Source organism: Etheostoma cragini, chromosome 8 (assembly GCF_013103735.1).
Source record: "Etheostoma cragini isolate CJK2018 chromosome 8, CSU_Ecrag_1.0, whole genome shotgun sequence".
NCBI classification, from domain to species: Eukaryota; Metazoa; Chordata; class Actinopteri; order Perciformes; family Percidae; genus Etheostoma; species Etheostoma cragini.
Genome location: NC_048414.1, coordinates 11,415,852 through 11,438,435, shown reverse-complemented (window position 1 = coordinate 11,438,435; position 22,584 = coordinate 11,415,852). Strand labels below are relative to the sequence as shown.

General features: G+C 37.9%; 4 protein-coding genes and 1 long non-coding RNA gene across 9 annotated transcripts; 3 read left to right on the top strand and 2 right to left on the bottom strand.

Moving 5' to 3' along the window:
• Positions 1–986: 986 nt before the first annotated feature.
• Positions 987–8,588, bottom strand: cib2 (calcium and integrin binding family member 2). 2 transcript variants are annotated; one of them, XM_034880194.1, is made up of 6 exons: positions 8,455–8,588; positions 5,374–5,408; positions 3,537–3,648; positions 2,446–2,593; positions 2,144–2,339; positions 987–1,777 (listed from the first exon to the last, which is right to left on the bottom strand). In XM_034880194.1, exons 1-6 carry the CDS (start codon positions 8,455–8,457, stop codon positions 1,756–1,758), a joined length of 516 nt encoding a protein of 171 aa, XP_034736085.1. In that variant the 5' UTR covers positions 8,458–8,588; the 3' UTR covers positions 987–1,755. The 2 variants fall into 2 exon arrangements, with proteins under 2 accessions (XP_034736085.1, XP_034736084.1); XM_034880193.1 differs by lacking the exon at positions 8,455–8,588 and adding an exon at positions 6,760–6,988.
• LOC117949694 lies at positions 6,723–7,037 on the top strand. The gene is made up of 2 exons (XR_004657720.1): positions 6,723–6,784; positions 6,981–7,037. It is a non-coding gene; the product is annotated as an uncharacterized LOC117949694 (long non-coding RNA).
• Positions 8,045–11,439, top strand: lrrc61 (leucine rich repeat containing 61). 3 transcript variants are annotated; one of them, XM_034880190.1, is made up of 9 exons: positions 8,045–8,312; positions 9,260–9,355; positions 9,461–9,607; positions 9,711–9,771; positions 9,968–10,053; positions 10,140–10,205; positions 10,313–10,381; positions 10,607–10,732; positions 10,843–11,439. In XM_034880190.1, exons 1-9 carry the CDS (start codon positions 8,285–8,287, stop codon positions 10,947–10,949), a joined length of 786 nt encoding a protein of 261 aa, XP_034736081.1. In that variant the 5' UTR covers positions 8,045–8,284; the 3' UTR covers positions 10,950–11,439. The 3 variants fall into 3 exon arrangements, with proteins under 3 accessions (XP_034736081.1, XP_034736080.1, XP_034736082.1); XM_034880189.1 differs by lacking the exon at positions 8,045–8,312 and adding an exon at positions 8,322–8,537; XM_034880191.1 differs by lacking the exon at positions 8,045–8,312 and adding an exon at positions 8,774–9,061.
• Positions 11,440–11,888: 449 nt separating this feature from the next.
• idh3a (isocitrate dehydrogenase (NAD(+)) 3 catalytic subunit alpha) lies at positions 11,889–16,292 on the top strand. 2 transcript variants are annotated; one of them, XM_034880187.1, is made up of 12 exons: positions 11,889–12,110; positions 12,486–12,551; positions 13,150–13,212; positions 13,332–13,415; positions 13,584–13,698; positions 14,005–14,192; positions 14,455–14,588; positions 14,683–14,785; positions 14,924–14,988; positions 15,588–15,672; positions 15,876–16,028; positions 16,116–16,292. In XM_034880187.1, exons 1-12 carry the CDS (start codon positions 12,084–12,086, stop codon positions 16,197–16,199), a joined length of 1,167 nt encoding a protein of 388 aa, XP_034736078.1. In that variant the 5' UTR covers positions 11,889–12,083; the 3' UTR covers positions 16,200–16,292. The 2 variants fall into 2 exon arrangements, with proteins under 2 accessions (XP_034736078.1, XP_034736079.1); XM_034880188.1 differs by lacking the exon at positions 12,486–12,551 and having other exon boundaries at positions 11,919–12,110.
• Positions 16,293–16,329: 37 nt separating this feature from the next.
• On the bottom strand, positions 16,330–22,501 carry acsbg1 (acyl-CoA synthetase bubblegum family member 1). Its single transcript, XM_034880184.1, has 14 exons — positions 22,167–22,501; positions 21,647–21,702; positions 21,257–21,525; positions 21,048–21,136; positions 20,795–20,915; positions 20,634–20,714; positions 20,395–20,544; positions 20,137–20,313; positions 19,631–19,812; positions 19,274–19,507; positions 18,960–19,174; positions 18,672–18,811; positions 18,110–18,356; positions 16,330–17,577 (listed from the first exon to the last, which is right to left on the bottom strand). The coding sequence occupies exons 1-14, from the start codon at positions 22,211–22,213 to the stop codon at positions 17,501–17,503; spliced, it is 2,085 nt and encodes a 694-aa protein (XP_034736075.1). The 5' UTR covers positions 22,214–22,501; the 3' UTR covers positions 16,330–17,500.
• Between the last annotated feature and the right edge of the window lie 83 nt (positions 22,502–22,584).

Sequence of the window (22,584 nt, the reverse complement as noted above, 5' to 3'; positions counted from 1 at the left end):
TTTAACATCCTCCCCTTTTTAGCTGGATTCAGACACTCAATATCACATTTTCCTCATCTTTCATAGCAGGCAATGTCCGTGAGAACAATCACACCATCCAACCAATGCATTTTTTGTCTTCTGTCACACACACAAAATCCAGCCCGTACACTCGACAAGCACAGTTCCAGTAACACAGTAAAAACGGTTGCAGTTGTTATTAGCAATAGCTAACAGGAAAGACTATTGCCTCACAACACGCTTGAGATGAAATGATCTAGGGCTATGCTGGGTTGCTTGTTACGTTATGTTGCTTTAGCCTGCAGCCTGTGTCCCAATTTCTATGTTGTAACTGTTCTGTATTTGTCAGACCCAGCAGCAATTAAGCAGGTCACAATTATTTTGCAGCCATTGCGCAAAGACGTAAAGATGATTCAAATGTGACTCTTAGCAGATGAACATAGTGTTCTGCTTGTGTAGTTGCCCAACAAACACTTGCACAGTATAACCCATTAGCACCTGAGCTGAAACCATGCTGTACAAAAATAACATAAGCTTGCACTCAATATGTAGGCCACCTGATGCAATCTGTACCCTGTTACAGTACATACCTCCGAAACCAATATTAATTAAACAACAGCACCATTTCCTGCAGCTTTCTCAATTAGATTAACTGTGCGCGCAGGATGTAATCATGCTTGTGACTGCTGAGGCAGCAAACTCCTGATGATCTCATCCTGCAAGTTATTACAGCTCATATGATGAGCTATGCAGAGGCACAGTCAATTCCTGATCTTTACTGTGCAAGCTCCTTGATCATAATGGGTTGAAGTGAACTGGTAATAAGGAGGGGATATTACTAAAGTCATTAAAGTTGCAGGTCAGGCCATTCACTTAAAATGATTCATTTTGGTTGACAGTGAGAGCGCCTGTATTCAAGGATTATTTCATGTTTTTTTCAGTGACAATAATTCTCACAAATGCATTCACACGAAAACCAAGACACTGAATTAAACATTTATTCAAAGTAAGACAAATACCTCAAGTCACGTAAAATACTGTAAGATGTACAGTATATCCAAAAGATGGCTGTATTTAATATCTCATGATAATGGCTGAGGCAGAAGAAAGCTACCAACATTTTTTTCAGATGGCAGAGCCCTTCATGTTACTGGAGAACGGTAAGATATGATTGTCATCATCAGGTCCACAAGCAAAAATAACACAACCAAAATAATTAAAAGCAATACACGGCATGTATAAATATTGCATAGCTCATAAAAAAGATCTGTATAGCCTAATAACAATGGTGTGCTTTCATTTACTTCAAGCGTTGTCCTTAACCTTATAAATACTCAACATCTAGTGTGTCATTGTAGGAAGACTTCTCTGGGGTATTTATGTGCAATATAGGTAGATGAGCATTTTATGCAGCAATCAAGAGTCTGGCTCATTTCAGACTGATTTTGTCGACCATTTTTCACCCTCAAAATGTCTTTTCTTCAAACCGAAGACCAATCCAGGTCAAGCCCTTTTATAGGTGGTAAAAGGAAAACACATTTTCATCTGCAGAAAAGAAATTCCCAATCCTTGGAATTCCTTTCAATCTAGCATTTAGCTTTTTTTTTAAGCAGACTTCAGTGAAGCTGGAGAGGTTTGATTTCTTTTTGACAATTGGAGTGGGAGACAGGCACTGTGCTGTGGCAAGGATCTGGTGCAGGTATAGTCCTGAGGTTCACCGCTCTGCCGTCCTTGGGAACCTTCCACGGTGCCCTCTCAGATTCGTATATGGAAGGTACTGGAGTGACAAAAGACAATATGAGATACCAGTATGAGATATTGTGCACATAAACATACAGACTCACTGTAAATGTGAGTATTAACACACAGGAATCAGGAACAGATCAGATCAGCATTTTGATCGCCATTTGCATATAAATGAATCTGGCTCAGGATTAAACTAATGTTATGAGGCTGACAGTTAAATGATAAAAATGATAACCAGCCATCTGTGGATTGATGTAAACAGGGACACCATTGCCGCATGAGGGTAAATGCATGTATTGCCTGATTTTAAAGGGACACGGCTTGCCATATAGAACCAGGTGGATACAATGTATTGAATGAATGTATTATTTGACTTCAGTGAGGTACATTTAATCACCTTAAAAAGTCTGGAGCCCTAGTAATCATGTTTTCAAAGTCGGCAAAGGAGAGTTTGCTGTCTCCGTCTAAATCCGCCTCCTCGATGGCTTTCTCACACACCAGCTGCACCTCTTCAGGAGTCAACTCCTCCTTCGTCAGCCTATTTAGAGTCTTTTCCAGGTCCTCTTTGCACAGGTAATTATCCACATTGAAATCTGTGGGCAACAAAGAGTTATAGAAAAAAAACGCACAAAGTTTCAGTTTATTTAGTTCTGAGAAATTTGATGAATAATAATGGAATGTTTCAGGATTTCACATTACCATATATTTTAAAGGCATATATGGCCTTCAGTTCTCTAGGAGCCATTTCACTGAGGACTGAGAACATGTCCACAAATTCATTGAAGCTAAGATTCCCCATCCCATCCTCTGAAAAAGACTCTACAATCCGGTTGCAGAACGGGTTTTCCTACAAAAAGACAAAGCGGTTGACAACATTTACATAAACAGTGCAGATGTTGTTTTTTCACGCTGTTGTCAAACAGTTTTTACATAATCTACAGAGGTAGACTGACTTCCTCTCTTTGCTGGTATGGTGAAGACATTATTTTCTTCTTGACTACTCAACCATAAGTTGCTTCTGAAGATTTTACACCCTATGTAACTTGACTTGCTATAAATTCACACTGAAGTGGCAGCGTTCAGAGACTTGCAATATACATACAGCTGTTGTCCAGAGGTGCATGTTCAAGCTCAGCAAAATAAGCTATTTGTGTAAACAGACATCGCATCAGACATGTTGCCTGAATCAGTCCAGTCGACTCAACACAACTCATAAAAACTCAGCAAGATATGCATATATTTATGGTTAGGGAGTTGTAGAGCAATTTAGGTAACTTCTTCTTCATCCTTACAGGCACTGCCACTGTGTGACAGTTTAACAGGCAAGCGCCAATTATGCCCAGAGAAAGGACACATTATGAGTCTCTGTGCTGGTGGAAAAGGAATCCATATAACATAGTGTGGTACTTGTGTCTGGTGCGGAGGAGAAAGGTAGAGGTAAATGTAGCTGCAATGTTCTGCAGCATGCCATTTCTAAAATCCTGGATGTTCTTTTCAAATGGCAGGTGCTTCAAAATAGGAGGGATGGAGAGCCATAGTGTTACATGGCACATAAACCTTTATGCGGTTACGAAATGTGGTGTCATGAAATCAGATCAGTGATGACAAAAGGTAAAAATTATTTCTGTCTCCTGAAAGAGAGTGTGTATTGATTGGGTGTCTGTCCACATGAGTAGTGGGTGCGCAACAAAGGTACACACTGCTGGTGGAAAAGCAAAGTACGGCTAATCCATTATGAAAGAAGTACAACACAGGACTTATTGAAATACTGCAAAAGAAGAATTGTTTACCTTTAACTCTGGCATGTTGACTATTAAGGCTAAAGGCAGTTTACAATCAGGTTCATTGGTGTAGTCCATTGGTACAAGATGTGGAGCCAACTCATGATATCTGCCATGCAACCTAGAATGAAAAAATAAACACATGTTTTGAAAAGTTACATTTCGCTGAATGTTTCTGCTTTAGTGCCATTTAAAAAAAAAAAAAACTATATCGACTTCTAAAAAAACAAACATTGACTTTTTAAACACCTACTGTATATAGATGTAAACCAAAAGCTCAGTGGGGATTATAAACAGTAAGACAATAGGTCAATGCAAAGGTGCAATTGATGCTGAAAGAAATGAAGAATTAATAATATAACATGTTGCTTATACTGTATATCTGAGGTAGGTGGATATGACAGTAAACAGTGTATATTATCAGATGTTTACATGTTTAAAGCATGTGTTCAACAGTATTAAATATATATGATAAGAAAAAACGTAATTTATTCTGAGAGAACCTGTTGTTTTTTCAAGAAATTTGTAGCACAAAGTGACGTAATAAGCCTCTTGTTCTCTCTTCTGTCCTTCACTTTTCTGTGAGAACCTTGAATTATATGCCATTCATTATTAAGAATAATGATGAATAATAGTGTGAAGAAAGGGGGTGCTTATCTCCAGCCTCCCTTTCACTCTGTCCTTTGACTAATCTGATCATGGTGTACCTGCGTTGCCAGAGCAGCAGGGACACTCACTTCAATTAATTTAGATAAACCTGTCAAATAAACAGGTACACCTGCAGTTGGAATGTACCAAGCGTGGAAAATGCTTGGATAGTACTGCTCCCGCAAATGTAGCCCGTTGACATTAGGTTTTATTTCCAAAACAAGATACAAAACACTCAAAGGGTAGTATCTAGTGTGGCTGAAGGTTTCACATTACTATGACCTGATGACAATTTGTGATAACCTCCTTCTTTGATGTTACATAACTAGGCCAGAGACAAAAACAAGGAGTGTTGAAGCTTGTAAAAGTGTAGGACCCAATTATGTCCACTGTTGATTGTCAATTTAGTTTCCAGTTCACTGATGGCTTTGGAATTAAAGACAAACCAATATCACTGAGGGGGAACACGAACAAACTGTTTTGTTGAAAAGAAAAAAGCAGCATAAATGCAGTGAAATCTTACGAGGAAAAAAGACAAAATCAGATATCTCATTGTTGACGAAAGGTTGGCAGTACTGTGATTTTAATGTAGGGTACTAAGTTAAACCCTAAAATAGAGTTTTTCTTTATCACCTCTGCTTTACAATTAAAAACACATGTATGATCGAACAAGCATGTTGAATTTTAATCCTTCATTAATTCTTGATGGTTTGTGTAATTTTAGAAGACAAAATTCCTGCATACTGCAACTTTTATCCTTTTGTAATATTATACTGCAGCATTCTTGAGTATCAGCATTTAATTTCTTTAAGTAGCTATTTATCTTCCAACATCTAGAGCCACTGATAAAAGATAGTGAAACATGAGCATCATGTTGATTCCAATAAGAAGAAAAGCAAGCTATTTGTTTAATTTCTGCCTGTCATCAACTGACAGGATGAGAGAAGTGACCCTGCCCGACGAGCCACGATACCTTGTGCAATCACAAAGAGTAGAATCATATTTATTTTATTTTTGTAGGTTTGGAGGTTGCAAATAGCAAAAGAGGAAGAAATGTGACACTGAAAACAACACCGCAGTCAAAAGGTTAACATGACTTTCAAAGGTTTAGGTAACATAATGATGCTGTTACAGGACAGAGCTTTCTAGATCTTTGTACCAGCCTAGTCTAGATCAGTACACTTGATCAAATTCTTACCGCAGAATTTCTTTGCGGGTGAAAAACGTACAGTCCTGCAACAAGAGAAAAACAGCATGTCAAAGCACAAGTATGAGCAATACTGAAGTTTTGGTAAAAGGACTGTAGTGTATGACATATTGTTTATGTTACTATACATATTTAGATATTCCATTAAACACTTTCAATGACACATATCTGAGTCACATAAAATAACATTACGGTCCCTTTGAAGTGTCTGGTGTCTCTTCAGTAATAACGTGTGCGAGTGTTCTCAACTGCCATTTGCAATAGGAATGGTGTGGCAAGGGGAACATGATCTGCTCTTGTCTGACATGCACGTGTTGGCAACCGACATTATCCAACAGTCCTACAGGAGGCACAGCACTTTACATTTTCCCTTGCAGCCACTCTGTCTGAGCTCCTGAATGAGAACAGATTGCAGAGAGCTGAACAGACAGATCTATCCACTCTTGTCAAAACAGGCCTACCTATTTGGGTTAATGATGATTGTATATGTAAAGCAATATCTGACTATTCATCATGACTTACTAGTCTCTATCATGTTAGATGACACTATGAGTAAAGCCAATACAGAGAAAAAATAATAAAGAAGTGTTGGTGAACAAAGAAAACAAAAACTATATAGTATGAAACTATAAGGCAACCAGATATCAACTGTGTGTGATTATGCTTTTTTGTGAGAGCGGCAGGAGTAACCAGAGAGGCTCTTGAGAAACAACAAAAAACATCTCCTGAGAGTAGAGTTTCACAGCCTGTCACACCCGCTTGGCATCAATTATTAAGTCCACACCTGTGTACATGAAGATGTGTTTATTCCAAAGAAAACCTGGATTATTGCTACAGGGAAAAACAGGCCAGATCTTCTCAGTTGGTGGCAGAACAAACACAAGATCCTCCAGTTTGCAATGGAATCAAAACCTTGTCCATATTTAAAGACATAACTGACCACACTTTAGGAGGAAAATAATGATTGCCTATCCTTAACTGATGGGAACCACCTGGTATTATTGACTAATGTTGAACATATATATTTGTCTTTTTCTCTATTCGTATAAAATGTTCAGTAGCCTTTTTTGCTTTGCCTATTAAATCCAAGACACATGGGGTTCCACTGTCAAGAGGAGTGACTTGGTGATTATTAAGAAATAAAGGTACTAGTGATATATAATAATACAAATATTAAGAAAAGTAATAGCAGCCTAATAATAATAATAATAAGGTAACGTGGAAGTAAGCCTTTAAACACTGACAGTAGGCTAAATGAGTACGAACATTACAACGCCTATAGTTCTTTACTCACTAATGTTATGCTTTAACATAATGGTCATGGGTCTGGAGTTGGACACAGCTCATCCAACATGCTGCATGGGCATGCAAGCTTACCTGATAGGCATCAAGTTGCTCGTCGGTAAATATTGTTTGCTTATTTCCCATCTTAATCAAACAATGTGTTGCTTGTACACATTCACAACACTGAACGTCCAAAGCCTTTTCTCAATGAAAGACATAGGGGTCCGCGGCAAAGACAAAGTCTCCGCGCCGACGACGCTGCAAACTCTCAAAACATGTTGTTGTTGTTGTTGTTGTCGTTGTTGTTCTTAGAGAAGATGTCCGCCATGACTGTAAACCGTAGGCTTAGCGGATGCATTAAAAACATGAGAGAGAAAAAAGAATAAAAGAAGAGCAGCGTCCAGTTGTGTCGGAGCCAGTGGAGGCTGCCTGCAGAGTCCAAGAGCTGCGAACTGATCAGCTTAAGCACCCAGCTGCTGTCCAACGGAGTCAAGGCAATAGGACCTCAGGTAAATAACTAAATAAATAAATAAATGTGTTCTATAACCTGCTGGTAATGAAGAGGCTGTCTCGTGGAGCTGTCCAATGTTGATAAAAACAAATAGGTTATCATGATATATGTAGGCCTAATTTTATGCCCCAGCTTTTCTGTGCATGCCAGTTGCATGCGAACAACCTTTATAAGCTGTAGGCCAGTTTTAGGTCATTTAATCTAAAATGCAATAAAAAAAATTTAACTAATCATATTATGTTTTGTATAAACTCTCAATCTGCAATTATGGTAACTATGCCACATAAATGCAGTTGATTAGCCTTTACCTGCAATGTAGTGGAGTGGAAACATAAATGAAATACTCGAAGTGCATTTCCTGTCTTTTTTTATTTATTTTTTATTTACTAATGTACAGTAGGCTACTTGAGTAAATAAACTTAGTTACTTCCCATTACTGGTAATGTGTGTACGCATTGACAAAAAGTCTGGAACCCAGTTACTTCCTCTTAATCAAATTTGCCTTCTCTCTTTTTTCAAAACAAATGAAAATCATAATAAAAACAAACTACATTAATGAATTAAAATAACTTAGATAATTCCATGTCTGTGTGGGTTATTTCACCCCCGATTGGATAAGACATAGTAGAATGTTCATTTTTTATCCTTCAGATTTAATTAGGCTATAACGTTGCTATGGTTACTAAATTACTTAATTACTATTCGGAATTGACTTACGTTAGCACAGTTCCACCACTAAACATATGGAAGACCAAACCCAATTGTTGAATAAGTGCCTTAGAACACAATTTAAATTTAACCTGTTGCACGGAAACAACACTGAACAAATACTGCAACAATTTTCCAACCACGTCGTCATCTTCCATCTAACTCATGGTGCTTTGCCTCTGTCTCTGCTGGTGCTATGCTGGACTGCAGAGAGTGCGTCTCATCCACCTGCGTGCTAGCTCTATTGCAGCACAGTGAGCCTGTCCTGACTGCACCCCAGGACAGATTCCAATTTCACATTTCCCCCAAATAACCACTGCCTTGTCTCTCCACTGCATTGATTAAAACCATCGCTTTTTATTGCGATAGGTAGCTTTCTAAGTTTCAAAGTTGCCCACGATGGACTCTAAGCGAGAAAAAGACCAAGGTAAGTTGTAAAGGATAGCTTGTTGCTACTTTGCTAGCGGCTTGTGCTAGCTAGCTGCGGCTAAGATGTCGCTTACAACGTATCGTTCGTTGCATAACATTTTACGTGTGTCATCATCAGAGGGAAAAAAACGAACAATTACCATTTTGATTAAACAACACACCCACTTTCATCCGGCTGAATCAATATCATGGAATCACGCATCCGCTGCCTCACAGCTAACAGGTACTAACGCTAACAACATTTAATGGTGTCAAGCTAAGCTAAACAACATCATCTTAGCGGGTGGTGACATAAGCAAGATATGTTTTTGTTGGCCCTACTTATCCCACCCAGGATTGTTTCCCCATTTTGTAGTGGTGTTATAGAACTCTGTCTGCCAGTTCTTACATAATAATTTATATATAAAGTAAAAAAAAAATGTAAACTGCTGCGTTGATGTCAATGGCAAATAGAAAATAGCCCCCAGCATCATTATTTCTGGTTAACTCGATAAGTATTTTGTTTTCGTCAGGGTATTGTTTTATTTCTGCAGGCTCATGAAAGAGTATTCAAGTGTAGTTAGAGTTAGAGACTCATTCTGCCTGAGGAAATTAAACCAAATATAGCTTACTCGTGTTATTCATGGATGCGACTGACATGCTAAACCATCACAAACAACAAAGAACAGTGCAGTTGCCTGTTAGGGACCATTTCCTCTCGAGCTGGCAGACGAAAAGCCCAGTGTGCCGCCAGATATCAAAATCTTGGTCAGCTGGAATTGTATTTGCCATTCAGATAATGATTGCAGCCATAGGTTGTTTGAACAGATCGGACACAGTGCTTCAAGCATTCTGCTTTTGCAGCGCTGACTCACAAAAAAGGACTGTGATTGTATTGCATAAATAAGAATAGAAAAGTGAACATGGTTTGTTAATCTGCAATCTTATTTGTCTTGATTCTTTCAGATGCAGACTGTGAAAAGATAACTTCTGTGCTGCTCAAGTCACGTACAGGGGAATTTGATTTGGAGTCTATACTTTTTCTCAAATTGAGAGGTCTTGGTAAGATTTAAAATGTATACTCTACTATACTATACATATATATATATACATATATATATATATATACTATTTGAGCTTTCAGATTTTGCATTGCATGTCTTACAGGAATACATGATCTTGGATGCATTGGCGAGTGTATGAATTTAGAGAAACTGGACCTCTCTGGAAATAACATCACAAACTTAGCACCTCTAGCATCTCTTCGGCTTGTCTCTGTACTGTGTTTGTCTGCCAACAGGATTTCCAATTTAGGTAAGATTTCAGGGGCACCTTTTTATTTCCATGCTATATGTTCACTCCAACATGAATATAGTTAGATTGTTTAATGCAGTGTTATTTTTTTCTGTACTTTCAGAGCCCCTGCGCAATTGTGACAGTTTACAGAACTTAAACCTGGCTGGTAATATCATATCCAGGTATCACTATGACCAAATACTTACCCAAAATTAACGTGAATATGTCACCAACTACAAAGTTGATTACATATTATACAAATAAATTTTAATCTGGTTTTGATATCAAACATAATTGTTTTTGATACTGTTATATTTTTAATAACAATATTCTGAATTGGTCTTGTAAAACCATCTCATCTATTTGGTTTTTGAACAGCATTGAGAACCTACACTGCCTTCAGCCTTTAAGAAAGCTAGAAAATATACGTCTTAAAGACAACACTTACAATTACACTAATCCAGGTAAGTTTTGGGGACTTTATTTGTACGCTATCTGGTGGATGGCAATTCTTGATAAATTAACTCACAATGGCTTTCTTTCTACACAGTGTGCAGGAACGCAGCATATAGAAATATAGTTCTTGAGATGTTCCCCAACATCAAGGTGCTGGATGGTAAGATAGATTAATATATACATATACTGTACATATTATTTTCATTCAGTCTTTTTCATAACTTTAACTCTAAGTATTAAATATTTTTTTCTGTTTTTAAATTGTAGGTGAAAGAGTTGTCGGACGTGGAAGTGACTTGTACCAATTATGCAAAGACATTGATGATACCATCAAAGGTATATTTGTTAATTAGTGTGTTATTGTACTGTGACTAGTAACTTGTTATTCCATTCCTCAGATTAAGTTCAATTGTTGAACAAAGTATTTACCTACCACACAATCATCCAGTGGTATCACTGACCTGTCTGGGATGCAGCTATTGTCTATGACCTTGCTTGACTAAAAGTTTTCCTGTTCAAGTAAAATATTTCTAAAGTGTTTTTCGTTCTATAAATGTCTAGCTGGTTTATACAAGAATGGGCAACTTGTTGAACATTCTGATTGCAAACCATGGGTGGAGGATAATTACTGGGAGATAAAAAGATCAAACAATGCCATTATTGAAGAAGCGTACAAACAGTTTAACGGTAAGAGGTTCTTTTACTCTTACTAAAGTGATCATTTACTCTACAGTAACCAGTAAAGTTTACAGTGTGGTATCCTATATAATCATTGCCCTGCATTTCTTTTTTTACAGATGTACTGCATGAGTGCAGGCTCCTCAACAACAGGGCCACTCACATAATTTCGCAAACTGAGCGATCTATGAGCCTGAAGAAGCAGCCAAAGCAGTATGCTATTTGAGTTGGGCTGAGTTTTTGTTGTTAGATTTACCATGGCTAATGTACTTTAGGTTATACTAAGCTGTATCCAAATGCTTGAACTGTATCATTTCCAGCCACACATGCTTTGTGTTGCAGTGTGAAGAATTTGTTGAAACTATATCTCATCCTATGCATTGAGTATTGGACAATACATGGAAGTGATTTGAAAACCTTTATCCATACTGACAACCCTTTAGTTTGGTTCAAAGATATCTTTACTTGCACAGTGTGCATTTTGTACCATGTTGTAGCCTGCATTTATGCTGAGAGCTATATGCTGCTTAAGAATTTCTATAGATTTTAAGTAATTTAAGAGTGTTTTTCCATTTTGCATTGCTGGATAATTTGGGGAGTTAATGTGTGCTGTATGCTTTCTTTGTAAACTGAACTTTTGAACACAAAAAAGTGATTGAACAATTGCTTCAGCTGTTTCTACTTGTTTTATACCATAAAGTTTATTATGTGTAAGATCAACTTGTGGACATTACAGTGATTATATGATGTGATGTGATATGGTCTCTTAGACGCAGTCCACTGGCGCCTCTTGCTGGTGTTCCTACACAACTGTCGGCGCTTGTCGTTATCCATCCCCTGTCTGTATACAGGTCCGTTCATACTTCGGACCAACCATGTATCGTTAGCCCGTTTATGATCACATATAACCTTCTTTTTCCTTTGGTATTTGCATTAATTTAGTTTTTTCATTGTGTGGTATAGACTATATTATTAAATATAATATATACATTACAGTATTACTCGAGGCCACGTCACTTCCCTAAATGTCAGTGACAAGGTCAATAACGGAAGACTTTCAGAGTAAAAGCAAAGGGAATCCTGTCTATAACGTGGCAGTTGGCACCAGGTGTAAAAGTGTCCAATGTTACCCGTATATAAGAAATTGAAAGATGGCATAACTGGCCGTTGCTACTACGAAATAATTCATGACGTTATCTAATGTGGGAACCTATTTAATAAGGGTTTATTTTGAAAAATCAAAGTCGTTTAGAACGGAAACGTGCTGCTGCTGCTGCTGCCGCAGCTGTGTGCTGCACCCGGGTGCACCCATAGACGAAGACAGTTAAAGAAACCCTGCACCAACCTTGGCTAGTTAAAGATGGCAGGAAAGGCGTGGAGGTCATCGGTATGTAGGAAAATGTGTTTTGTTAAGCCTGTATGTATTGCACCAAAACGCATGGCACATTTTTTAAATTAATCAACTAACGTTAGATAACTTAGTTGACTGTCGTTCACACAGTCAAAAGACTGCAGGCACGCCAGAGGACGTTACCCATTTACCTAGCTAGCTAGGCGCTAGCACTACTTGCTTGTTACTATAGCAACCTGACTTCTATTTACTTATTTAGCTGGCTAGCTAGCTAGCTAGTTAGCTAGCATTGAACGAAAAGGTTAACTTCGTTAGCTATCTACATGTTTTATTTAATCATACATTGTTGTAAACGTTAGTTTTTAGCTGAACAAGTTGAACAAATGTCAATGAAATTTCCCTTATCTACAGATTCTTAATCTACTAAGACAGTGGGGTTTGTCGCACAATGGCAAGGATAAAATCAAGGCTCAGGAAGTAAGTTAAGCATATTAAAACGTCCACTCTTCGTGCTGCGTTAGAAAAAAAGCTAAGGCTAGCAAGCAATCTCCCGCAGTAGAAATGCCATTAAAATCTGAAATGGGCATTGTTTTGCTATCTTTCGTCAGCAACAGCGCCTTTGCTACTGCACGGCTTCAATTTTTAGAATTCAACTGAGCTAAGATACGATGTGTGACTTACTGTAAGCTGTCAGTTTTGTTTCGATGCTGTAGGTGACCTCGCCTCGCTTTTCCTATTTTTCCTATTTTATCAGCACTGCCCTCCTTTGGGTGATGATGTTTATCATCTTCAAATTCATTTGTTGACTGACAGAAAATCGCCTTCTAAACACAGCTAACATGCTATGCTAAGGACTGACAACTCTTGCAGTGAACTGGGTTGGTGTCTCCTCTGTCAGAATGACATTTGCTCCCAAATCCTATCTATCTGTCTGTCTGTCTGTCTATCCAGACATTAATCGCTTGTGTGTTTAATGCAATTGCACTGCTTTTCATGTTCTGATAGGTCTACTAGACTGGCCAAGGATTGGCACAACAGTAATTTATTTTTTAATCTAGTCCTTTTTGATTGCCAGGTATCACGGGTGGTTGGAGCTTTGATGAAAGACACTCCACAACCCAGGACATTCACGCGTGGGGTATGTTTTGTTCCTCTGGAGCTACTTGTGTGACTTATTGCTCGTATCAAACTGTGACTCTGAAGTGTGGTATTATTATTTTATCATTGAATGTTATGTTTCTTTATTTTGCCTCACAGATTCAAACTGTTACTTTAATCCCTGGTGATGGAATTGGTCCAGAGATCTCCACTGCTGTCATGGAGATATTTGATGCAGCTAAAGTTAGTACTGGAGAAGTCCATGAACATTAACTCAACAAAACTACTGTTTAGGATGCAATAGACATACATTTATTTGTATTACTCCAGCTCTGATACTCGACTCAGAAATACAGTTAAAGTCTTTAAAGAAGCTGCAATGAATTTCCTGTACACACTCTTTTTATCTAGGCACCTATTCAATGGGAGGAGAGAAATGTTACAGCCATCCAAGGACCTGGTGGCAAGTGGATGATCCCTCCTGATGCCAAAGAATCGATGGACAGGAACAAAATTGGCTTAAAAGGTAACCTGCGTTATACAATTAAAACAACTTAAGTAAAAAATGAAAGAAATTGGTTCACCCCCTTTCATCCCCACAGCAAAAACTGGGAAGTGAAATTGACTTAGAGATGTGAATCACACTTGCCAAATTAAGCAATAAGTGTATACTTTGTGTTGGAAAGTGTTTTTTTACAAATCTGTGACTGATACATTACTGTTCATTACCAACATGGCACATTGGTGTAGATCTTCCCCCTTAAAAAGGGATTTTTGTTTTGTTTTAGCAGGTGAACTAGTAATTTGTTTTGAATTACTTAACAATCTACAGGTCCTTTGAAGACACCCATAGCAGCTGGCCATCCCTCTATGAACCTACTGCTGAGGAAAACCTTTGACCTCTATGCCAATGTGCGTCCCTGTGTGTCCATTGAGGGCTACAAGACCCCCTACAGTGATGTGAACCTGGTCACCATCAGGGAGAACACTGAGGGAGAATACAGTGGTATTGAACATTTGGTAAGGTCCTTCAATAACACACTACTTGTCTAGTTACATTTTGTTGTTTACAGTTGTTCTTTTGACATTTTGAGTATTTCCTCTCTGAATCAACATACATATCAAAACATTGCATTGCATTGTCTTTTGTTTGTTTCTCCATCTTAAACACTTTTTGATGTAAGGGAATAGAATTATTAGCATTTTAGTTGTTAAATCCCTCGAACACAATTTTGGCTTAACAGATTTTACCTGATTCTCTCTTTGATGTGTATGTTTTCAGATTGTTGATGGAGTTGTGCAGAGTATTAAGCTCATTACAGAGCAAGCCAGCCAACGCATCGCAGAGTATGCTTTTGAATATGCCAGAAATAATCAGAGGGCCAGTGTTACTGCTGTTCATAAGGCCAATATTATGTAAGTTGTATTTAGTACAAATTACTTGAATTAATTTGTCATTTGATTTTGTAGTTTAAAGTTATTTGCTCTCTGTCCTGTTTTTTCACCATAGGCGCATGTCTGATGGGCTCTTCTTACGAAAATGCAGAGAGGCTGCTGAAAATCACAAAGATGTGAAATTCACTGAGATGTACTTGGATACTGTGTGCCTTAATGTAAGTTGAATAGCTTTTGTTTTGAAATTGTTCATTGTGTATTATGTTTTAGATGACTAATAAGCAGTGTTTTGTATGAAGTTTTGCATATTTAAGATTCCTTATTAATAGTTATGTTGTTTATACATGTTCTTATAGATGGTACAGGATCCTACTCAGTTTGATGTGTTAGTAATGCCAAATTTGTATGGAGACATCTTAAGGTAAGTAAACCTCTTACATAGTGAGCATGTCATATATATATATATATATATATATATATATATATATATATATATATATATATATACATACATACATACATACATACATACATACATACATACATACATACATAAGCTATATCCTCTACATTATTTTTCTGTCTTATTAAAAAAGCTAAAAGCGCCTATTTAAAAAAAGAAAAACACACACATTTACTCACTATTGTATATTATATAATTTTGTTTTAATGTACATGTAGAAATGAGTTGTAACCAAGAAAGTAGTGTTTACTGTGTGGATTCAACAAGAAATATTTTAACAATTACAAAAACTTAAACTTAGGCAGAGTAATTTTAGGCTGACCTACCTACTGTATAATGATTTAACATCAATCAAGCAAAAAATCAACTGAAATCCTAACTAAATATAATAACAGTGATGGCAAATGTGTGGTGATGATGTGCATTAGCAAATTGCACTGAAATTGTCTGCATCAGTTGAAAATTATTTGCATTGTATGCATATCTACTGAAATCTAATTAGGTCGATGTGTATGAACAAAATAAATCTAAAAGTAACTATGTGTTTACCATTACAGTGATCTTTGTGCAGGATTAATTGGAGGTCTTGGAGTTACTCCTAGTGGAAACATTGGCGCCAATGGTGTTGCCATATTTGAGTCGGTATGTTCTTTTCATTCCCATCTTCACAGTTTTCCCTTCCATGACCAAAGTACATGTTGGACGGCAGATGTTCATGGTGTGCAATGAGTTAGTGAAGGCACATCAAAGTTTGGCCTCTCCGTGTTTCTTATCTTTTCAGAAATAAGATGTTTTTATAGAAAAGTCAACCATTCCGAAAGATTGTGATGGATTTCTCCTGTCAGGTTCATGGAACTGCTCCAGATATAGCAGGAAAGGACATGGCCAACCCCACCGCCTTGCTGCTCAGTGCAGTCATGATGCTGCGGCACATGGGCCTGCATGGCCACGCCAAGAAGATTGAAACTGCCTGCTTTGACATCATTCGAGATAAAAAGGTAATTACTTTTCAAGAAATGAAGATATGCAGTTGTGGTTGTATATTCCCGTTTTGATTTGTGATTCTTTTATTATCCATCTTCAAGGTTCTAACAAAAGACCTTGGAGGAAACTCCAAGTGCTCAGAATTCACAGGAGCAATATGTCAACGAGTGCGGGATCTGGACTAACATCGTGCTAATAAGACCAAGTTACATTTTAGGGTCTCTTAACTTCATCGTGTCACATTGTATCTGTACATTTTAAACCAGATATATTTAAAACAAAAGACTCAGGTGTTAAAGAACCTGAATGGTTTAATATTCCCTCTGCACACTCCAAAGTAAACTTAAACTTAAGCTTAAACTCTTAAAAAAAGTTACTGTAAATGTGGTATGTATTTAATTTCTAAATTGTTTAATCTGAGGTGGATATTGTCTATTTATTGGCTGAATTGGCCACTTGTCTAATAGCCTAGTATTTTGAAATAAAAGATGCAATCTGTAACCTCCATGATCACTTGAGAAACACTCACAAGTCAAATTCTTCCACTGTTTGTGGATATACACTACCGGTCAAAGGTTTGGGGTCACTCATCATACCAGCTCAGATCAGTTGCATTGGTTTTTTTAATCAGGGCAGCAGTTTTCAGATTACATTATGTGCTTACATAATTGCAAATAGGGTGCTTTGTTTTCTCCTAGTTAGTTTTTTGAAATGATATCAGACTAGTAAACTGAATGGAACATTAGATGAATGGTTTCTGATAATGGGTAATATAGATATTGCATTAAAGATCAGCCATCCACTCAGATCAACTGGTATTCTGTCTATAATGGAGTGGTACGGAAATTTGTAAGTGAATCCAAACTTCTGACTGGTAGTGTATTTCATATTTATATTGTGAAAAAAAGATGAATGATTTAAATGTAATCAGGCTTCTGTACTATGAAAGTGGCAGATGTTTTGCACTAAGTCTTTCGTGTCATACTGTTTGTCTTTCTGCAAATAGGAATGTACTGTATAAGGAAATTAACATAATGATATCCAAAATGTCAGACGTGCTATTGTTGTTTGTTGTGAAGCACTTTGTGACGTCTGCTCTTAAAACGTGCAATATAAATAATATTTAGTTCAAAGGTATATTAAACCTGTGTCCCCTGCTATGCCCTGTAATTAAAACCTGGTGAAAGTTATGTCCATGTTGATATGAGTATGATTTTAAAGTACAAATAAATTGTTGACAGAAGACAAATATGAATTAAAAACAAATTCAGACTATGAGAAGATGCATCAACATAGTGTGACTTTGTAAAATTTTTAAACTTAAATATATAAAATTAAATATGGTTCCTTTACTAGTTACTGTATGCATTCTGAACACAAGACACATAATTACATTTTATGCATGTCTCCAAGAATGATGAGATATGCAAGTGACAAGTGATTTTCATACTAACAGCTGCACAGTCATCGCTCTAGGAGCATGACACTACTCCTGATAGAGGCTTTCAATGACCTCGTGGTACATCTCCAACACAACAGGGCGACGGAGCTTCATTGTGGGACCTGGAATGAGACAACAGTATAATCGTTTGCTGCAGTCTGAAAATTGCATGGCTTTAAATAAGGGGTCCCTTAGCTGAAAGAAAGACTGAGTAGGGACCCCATACTGCATATATTGTGTATACTTGAGTATAATATTAAAATGGGCCGAATAGATGAAAATAAATGATCATCATTCTTTAATGTTAAAAATACATGTGGAAGGCACAGTGAATCTGTAGGCTTACTGGACAGGTACCATTGTGGCTACCTGTCTATAGGAAGTTAATCTTCACTATGTTAATACATGGACATATTTTGTACAGAAAGTGGCCAATTTATCTTTGCTTTTAATATGTTGGATTCATATTACTGTATATTTTTAGACATTGTTTTTAATTTTTTAAAACAGAAACTTTCAAAAACAAATAAATATATTTTTTACATAATTTGGCAGTCCCCCTGGACTAATTCTAAGGACCCCCCTGTTTAAGATCTCTGCTTTAAATACATAAAGCACAATCTGTTTTGTAATTATCATTGTCTACTGATTTACCAAGCTCTCCTCCAGAAACAGAGAAGTCCTTTCTTAGAATAGTCCACTTTTGTATGCGCTGGGCATTAGAGGTGGCTGCAGCGTTGACCTTGTTGATTCCTTCTTGAATGGTCCGGTACACGTCTTTGTCTTTTCCGCCAATGATGTCAGACACCTTGGTTGCTTGGCTTCCTAGCTGTTGGCAAAACTCCACAGCCTCCATGCTCAGCTCCTCTGTTGGCTCCATGGTTTCTGTATTGTTACAACACTGGAACACAGAATGAAATTGCTGGAATCATATATATTTACACAATTAACGATGACTAATTGCAGTGATTTGTGAAACCAGTTATTTTGCTTCTCCTAATTTACATTCCCTGGTTTATTACACGTCTCTCTTTTCAAGAAGAACAATAAATTAAAGCTACTGGTTAATGTATGTCCATAAATGGTTTAATTGCAAAGATAGGCTACAGTTACATAGCGTGATTTTACATGAGAAACTGTTAATGTCAAGAACGCAGTACAGCATACCATCCTGCAGCATTTTCCATTCTCCAGAAAACAACTAAAGGCAAATTACCTTCAGTGTTAAAAACATTGACAAGAACTTCCTCTTGTCCCCAATGAGCATGGCATTGCTGATGATAGGCAGCTCCTTCTTCACTGCTTCCTCTATAGGAAGAGGGGGGACGTTCTCCCCTCCAGCTGTGATGATCAGCTCTGAAGGGAGAGAGGGCACCATGACCATCACAAGACTTGTAACAAGGAAAATGGAGCCGTATGTTCTGTTGAGAACAACATCCACTTAGGTGTGGGTAAAGGTGAGAAAGCAATTTTCTAACAATAGCCTTATTTGCTCAGATTGTACCTTTTATTCGCCCTGTGATGAACAAGAAACCCTCTTCGTCTATCTTTCCTAGGTCACCAGAATGCAGCCATCCATCTTCATCCAAAGCTTCTCTTGTTTTGTCCTCCATGTTGAGGAAACCCATGAATATATTACGTCCCCAAAAGCAAATTTCGCCTTTCTCAGAGTCTATGTTGGCCATTTTGTATCGACAACCAGGAACCACCTTACCACAGCTTTGTCAAAGAAGAAAAATCTTTATTTTATATTCATAAAATTTTAAAAGCACTTCAGCATAACAAACTGTATGTCTGATTTTTTTATTTGTTTTTTACCTTGGTCGTTTGTAAGCTTTGGGACCTGACATAAAGTGAGGTCCTGTGCTCTCACTCATGCCATAGGCCTCATACAACCAGATATTCAGGCCCAGGAAAAACTGCACTGTTTCACCGCCGATCGGTGCTGCTCCAGAGAAAAACTTCTGACAGCAAGACAGGCCCAGCTCAGCCCGAAGCCGCTGCAGCACAAGGCTGTCAGCCATGGTGAAGAGGAATGGTTTCTCATCATCCCTGCGGGAAAACAAATACATTTTATTAAACCATCTGTCTCTGAAAATGCATTTACATATTCTGTTTGGTGGGTCTTCTAATTCCCTGAATTATTAACAAAAGTTAAGTTTGATCACCACTTACTTTTGCGTACATGTTTGATTGGCTTCCAGACTGACGGACATTGCCCAAGTCACCAGCTTCTTTTTCACATATCCACACTCACTAATTGCTTGTTTTATTTTCTCCATCATTTTCTCCCATACTCGTGGGACACCCATGTGGGATGTAGGACAAACTTCTCGCAGAGTTGTTATCAGGCTTCCCTACAACATGTAAGTACACAAATAGCCTAAAAACACATATACTCAATCAGTCAACTATCATTTTGTATTGACTTCATCTCCGCTCATCTCTTGCACAGCTAAAATTATGTAATTGTGAATGTTAGTGTTATTTAAGAGAACAACACAGGGAGATCTGAGAAAAATTAGTTGGGCCTCATTGCTTTTACCTTATAGTGTAAAGGTTTGATTGATGACTGCTTATTCAACAAATGATATTCACTATCAAGGCCCAATTTCAGACCTTTAAACTGATTTTTCTTTTTTTAACCAACATGTGTGTGTAATCTAGGGATTTGAATTTACCTTTAAGGCATCTGGCTGTGCAAAGTATACCAGCTCACCCCACTGGATGCCTGCCCAGAGGTCATAGATCTGAGCTGCGATGTGGCTGAGAGGCAAGTAGCTCACTAGTGACTCCTGCTTAGTCTCGGCTGGCTGCAAGTCTCCGGCCCTGCTGGCATGATTGGCAGTCCATGTGATCTGAATATTTATTATAGATTAATAATAATAACATCTGACTCTGAATATGTACAGATTAAGAATAGTCACTCGAAAGCTTACATTGTCATGACTGAGCATGACTCCCTTTGGCTTGCCGGTGGTGCCAGAGGTGTAGATCAGGACGCAGCATTGGTTGGCCCTCTGGCTGGCAATGATATCATCCAGCTCTTTCTCAGAAACCTCCAGACCAAGCTCCATGAACTCCTCCCACTACCCCACAACAGCAAAATCATACAACCAAGGATCATGGCCTGAGCGCAGTCACTTTTCTCATTTCATGTGGTGTCAGGAGGACTTACAGAGTAAAGATTGGAGATCTTCTGCATGCGGTGTCCACTGTACTGTACTATGGCTTTCAAGTGGGGTAGACTATCACGTATCTAAGGTAACAAGAGATAGAACAAATTACAACATTATGTTTTGAATTATGCGTAGAACCATCATATTTAAGTGACAGTACCTGAAGGATTTTATCCAATTGCTGTTGGTTTTCCACCACAATAATGTTGGCTTTGGAGTCACTAGCCACGTACTGGCAAGCTTCAGGTGAATTTGTGGCATAAATTCCTGTCATTGTTCCCCTGTAAGACAAATACAGACACATGAAAAAGTCATTGCCATTGCAACAGGAGCAGGTGAAATAATGAAAACAGCACAATAGAAAATACACTGTACATTGGTTCTCTTGTTGCTGTAGGATAGATCTTTCTCACCCTGCCATGATGGCTCCGACTGCAGAGAAGAACCATTCTGCTGAATTGAATCCTAGTATTGCCACTCCATGGAATCGCTTTAAACCAAGCTGCACACATTGACAAACTTTTTATCTTTTTCTTTTTTACAAGTTTGCCCATTTATGGTCCTCAATAGTTGGAACTGAGTATGTTTTACAAACCATACATTCTCTTTTTGTAAAACATACCTTTATAAAGCTCTTGGCTGCTCTGCGGCAGAGTTGATAATACACTAAGAAAGTGATCTTTTCCCATTTGTTGTTTTTCTTGCTGGCGAGGGCGTACATGTTTCCATATTTTTCAACTGAGGCTTTGAACATTTGGTGAACTGTAACAGGTTCCTCGGGACATCCTTCTTCTATTCTCAGTATTACTGAGCCTGTAACATCAGTGGTCCAAAGAGAATGAGCTTGAGCAAGAGGTGTGCCAGCTAACTCCTCTTCTTGGTTTTGCTTTCCTGAAAAGTGAAAGAAGAAAAAATCTGAAAAACAAATCTAGTCCTTACGACAGATGACTAAAAGCCTGTCTGTTGTCTGACCAGTCCTCTCATTCAGCAGAACCAGATGCTCCTAACATACCTACAGAGGCATGTCCTTCGCTATCATTCTGCATGTTTGCCATCAACTCCTGAACACTGAAAAAGATAGAAGAAACATGGACTCCAAACAGCTCACACACTCCACATCACATTGTCACAATGGTGCTGCTGGCTTTATTTCATCACATGGGTCAGATTTTCAGCTGCGCTGTTTAACCAACACAATGTCAGGCTTTTGGCAGAGCTAAAACCCTTTTGTTTTGTTTGACAGAATATGTTCAATGAAACCTGAAAGACAGTTCACTTTTACTCATTAAAAAAAACACATTTTGTCAAATGTAACCAAAGAATTTGGATTTGGATTCTAAAGAATACAAACAAAGTATGCTAGCATAGTAACACAATCTGGTCCAACTGCCATCACACTTCTAATTTTGCATTGTACCGTAGTGAATTTGCCTTCTAACTGGTGAATCAGGTTCATTGAGCATTAATTGAAAAGTTTAACATTTCCTCGTCCTCTTTAAAAGAAACAAAAGAGTTCATTTTAGGTTGCTTACCTGTTCTTAAGTTGATCATCTCCCTTCTTCTCATCAGGACTTTCCATACTGTTCTATAGATCTCCTGGTAGTGTGACTACAGGCTATGTAGGATCAAGCCTCTGGATTTCCTCAAAGGAGAAACTTTTGAAAATCAGACTGATGTAAAACAGAAAAGCTTTTCTTGTTGAACAAGTTCACCCTTAGACAGTACCACATGTATTGAGGAACTGGTAAACTAAAAACACGTCCAGTCCAACAAGCCTCATGAAGTCGGTAATGGTTGCGAAACAGATCAGAAAGTCCACGTGTGAGCTCCATTGGTCCGCTCGCTCAAGAACATGTCCAGAATTTAAACTAGTGTAGTCTTTTCATATGTAAAACGGTGTGATTATAATTTTGAATTGCACACAGAAAAGTAAAACCCAAATCATAACAT

Coding starts and splice junctions, on each gene's coding strand:
- lrrc61 (XM_034880189.1), top strand. CDS start 8,378: ATGTCGCTTACAACGTATCGTTCGTTGCATAACATTTTACGTGTGTCA. Junction 9,608..9,710: donor CAACAGGATTTCCAATTTAG/GTAAGATTTCAG, acceptor CTGTACTTTCAG/AGCCCCTGCGCAATTGTGAC. Junction 10,382..10,606: donor CATTGATGATACCATCAAAG/GTATATTTGTTA, acceptor ATAAATGTCTAG/CTGGTTTATACAAGAATGGG.
- cib2 (XM_034880193.1), bottom strand. CDS start 6,810: ATGGGAAATAAGCAAACAATATTTACCGACGAGCAACTTGATGCCTAT. Junction 2,594..3,536: donor TCAACATGCCAGAGTTAAAG/GTAAACAATTCT, acceptor GTCTTTTTGTAG/GAAAACCCGTTCTGCAACCG. Junction 2,340..2,445: donor ATATGCCTTTAAAATATATG/GTAATGTGAAAT, acceptor TGTTGCCCACAG/ATTTCAATGTGGATAATTAC.
- acsbg1 (XM_034880184.1), bottom strand. CDS start 22,213: ATGGAAAGTCCTGATGAGAAGAAGGGAGATGATCAACTTAAGAACAG. Junction 19,813..20,136: donor CACAGCCAGATGCCTTAAAG/GTAAATTCAAAT, acceptor TACATGTTGTAG/GGAAGCCTGATAACAACTCT. Junction 17,578..18,109: donor TGTTTCTGGAGGAGAGCTTG/GTAAATCAGTAG, acceptor GTCTCATTCCAG/GTCCCACAATGAAGCTCCGT.
- idh3a (XM_034880187.1), top strand. CDS start 12,084: ATGGCAGGAAAGGCGTGGAGGTCATCG. Junction 14,989..15,587: donor TTGTATGGAGACATCTTAAG/GTAAGTAAACCT, acceptor TTACCATTACAG/TGATCTTTGTGCAGGATTAA. Junction 16,029..16,115: donor ACATCATTCGAGATAAAAAG/GTAATTACTTTT, acceptor TCCATCTTCAAG/GTTCTAACAAAAGACCTTGG.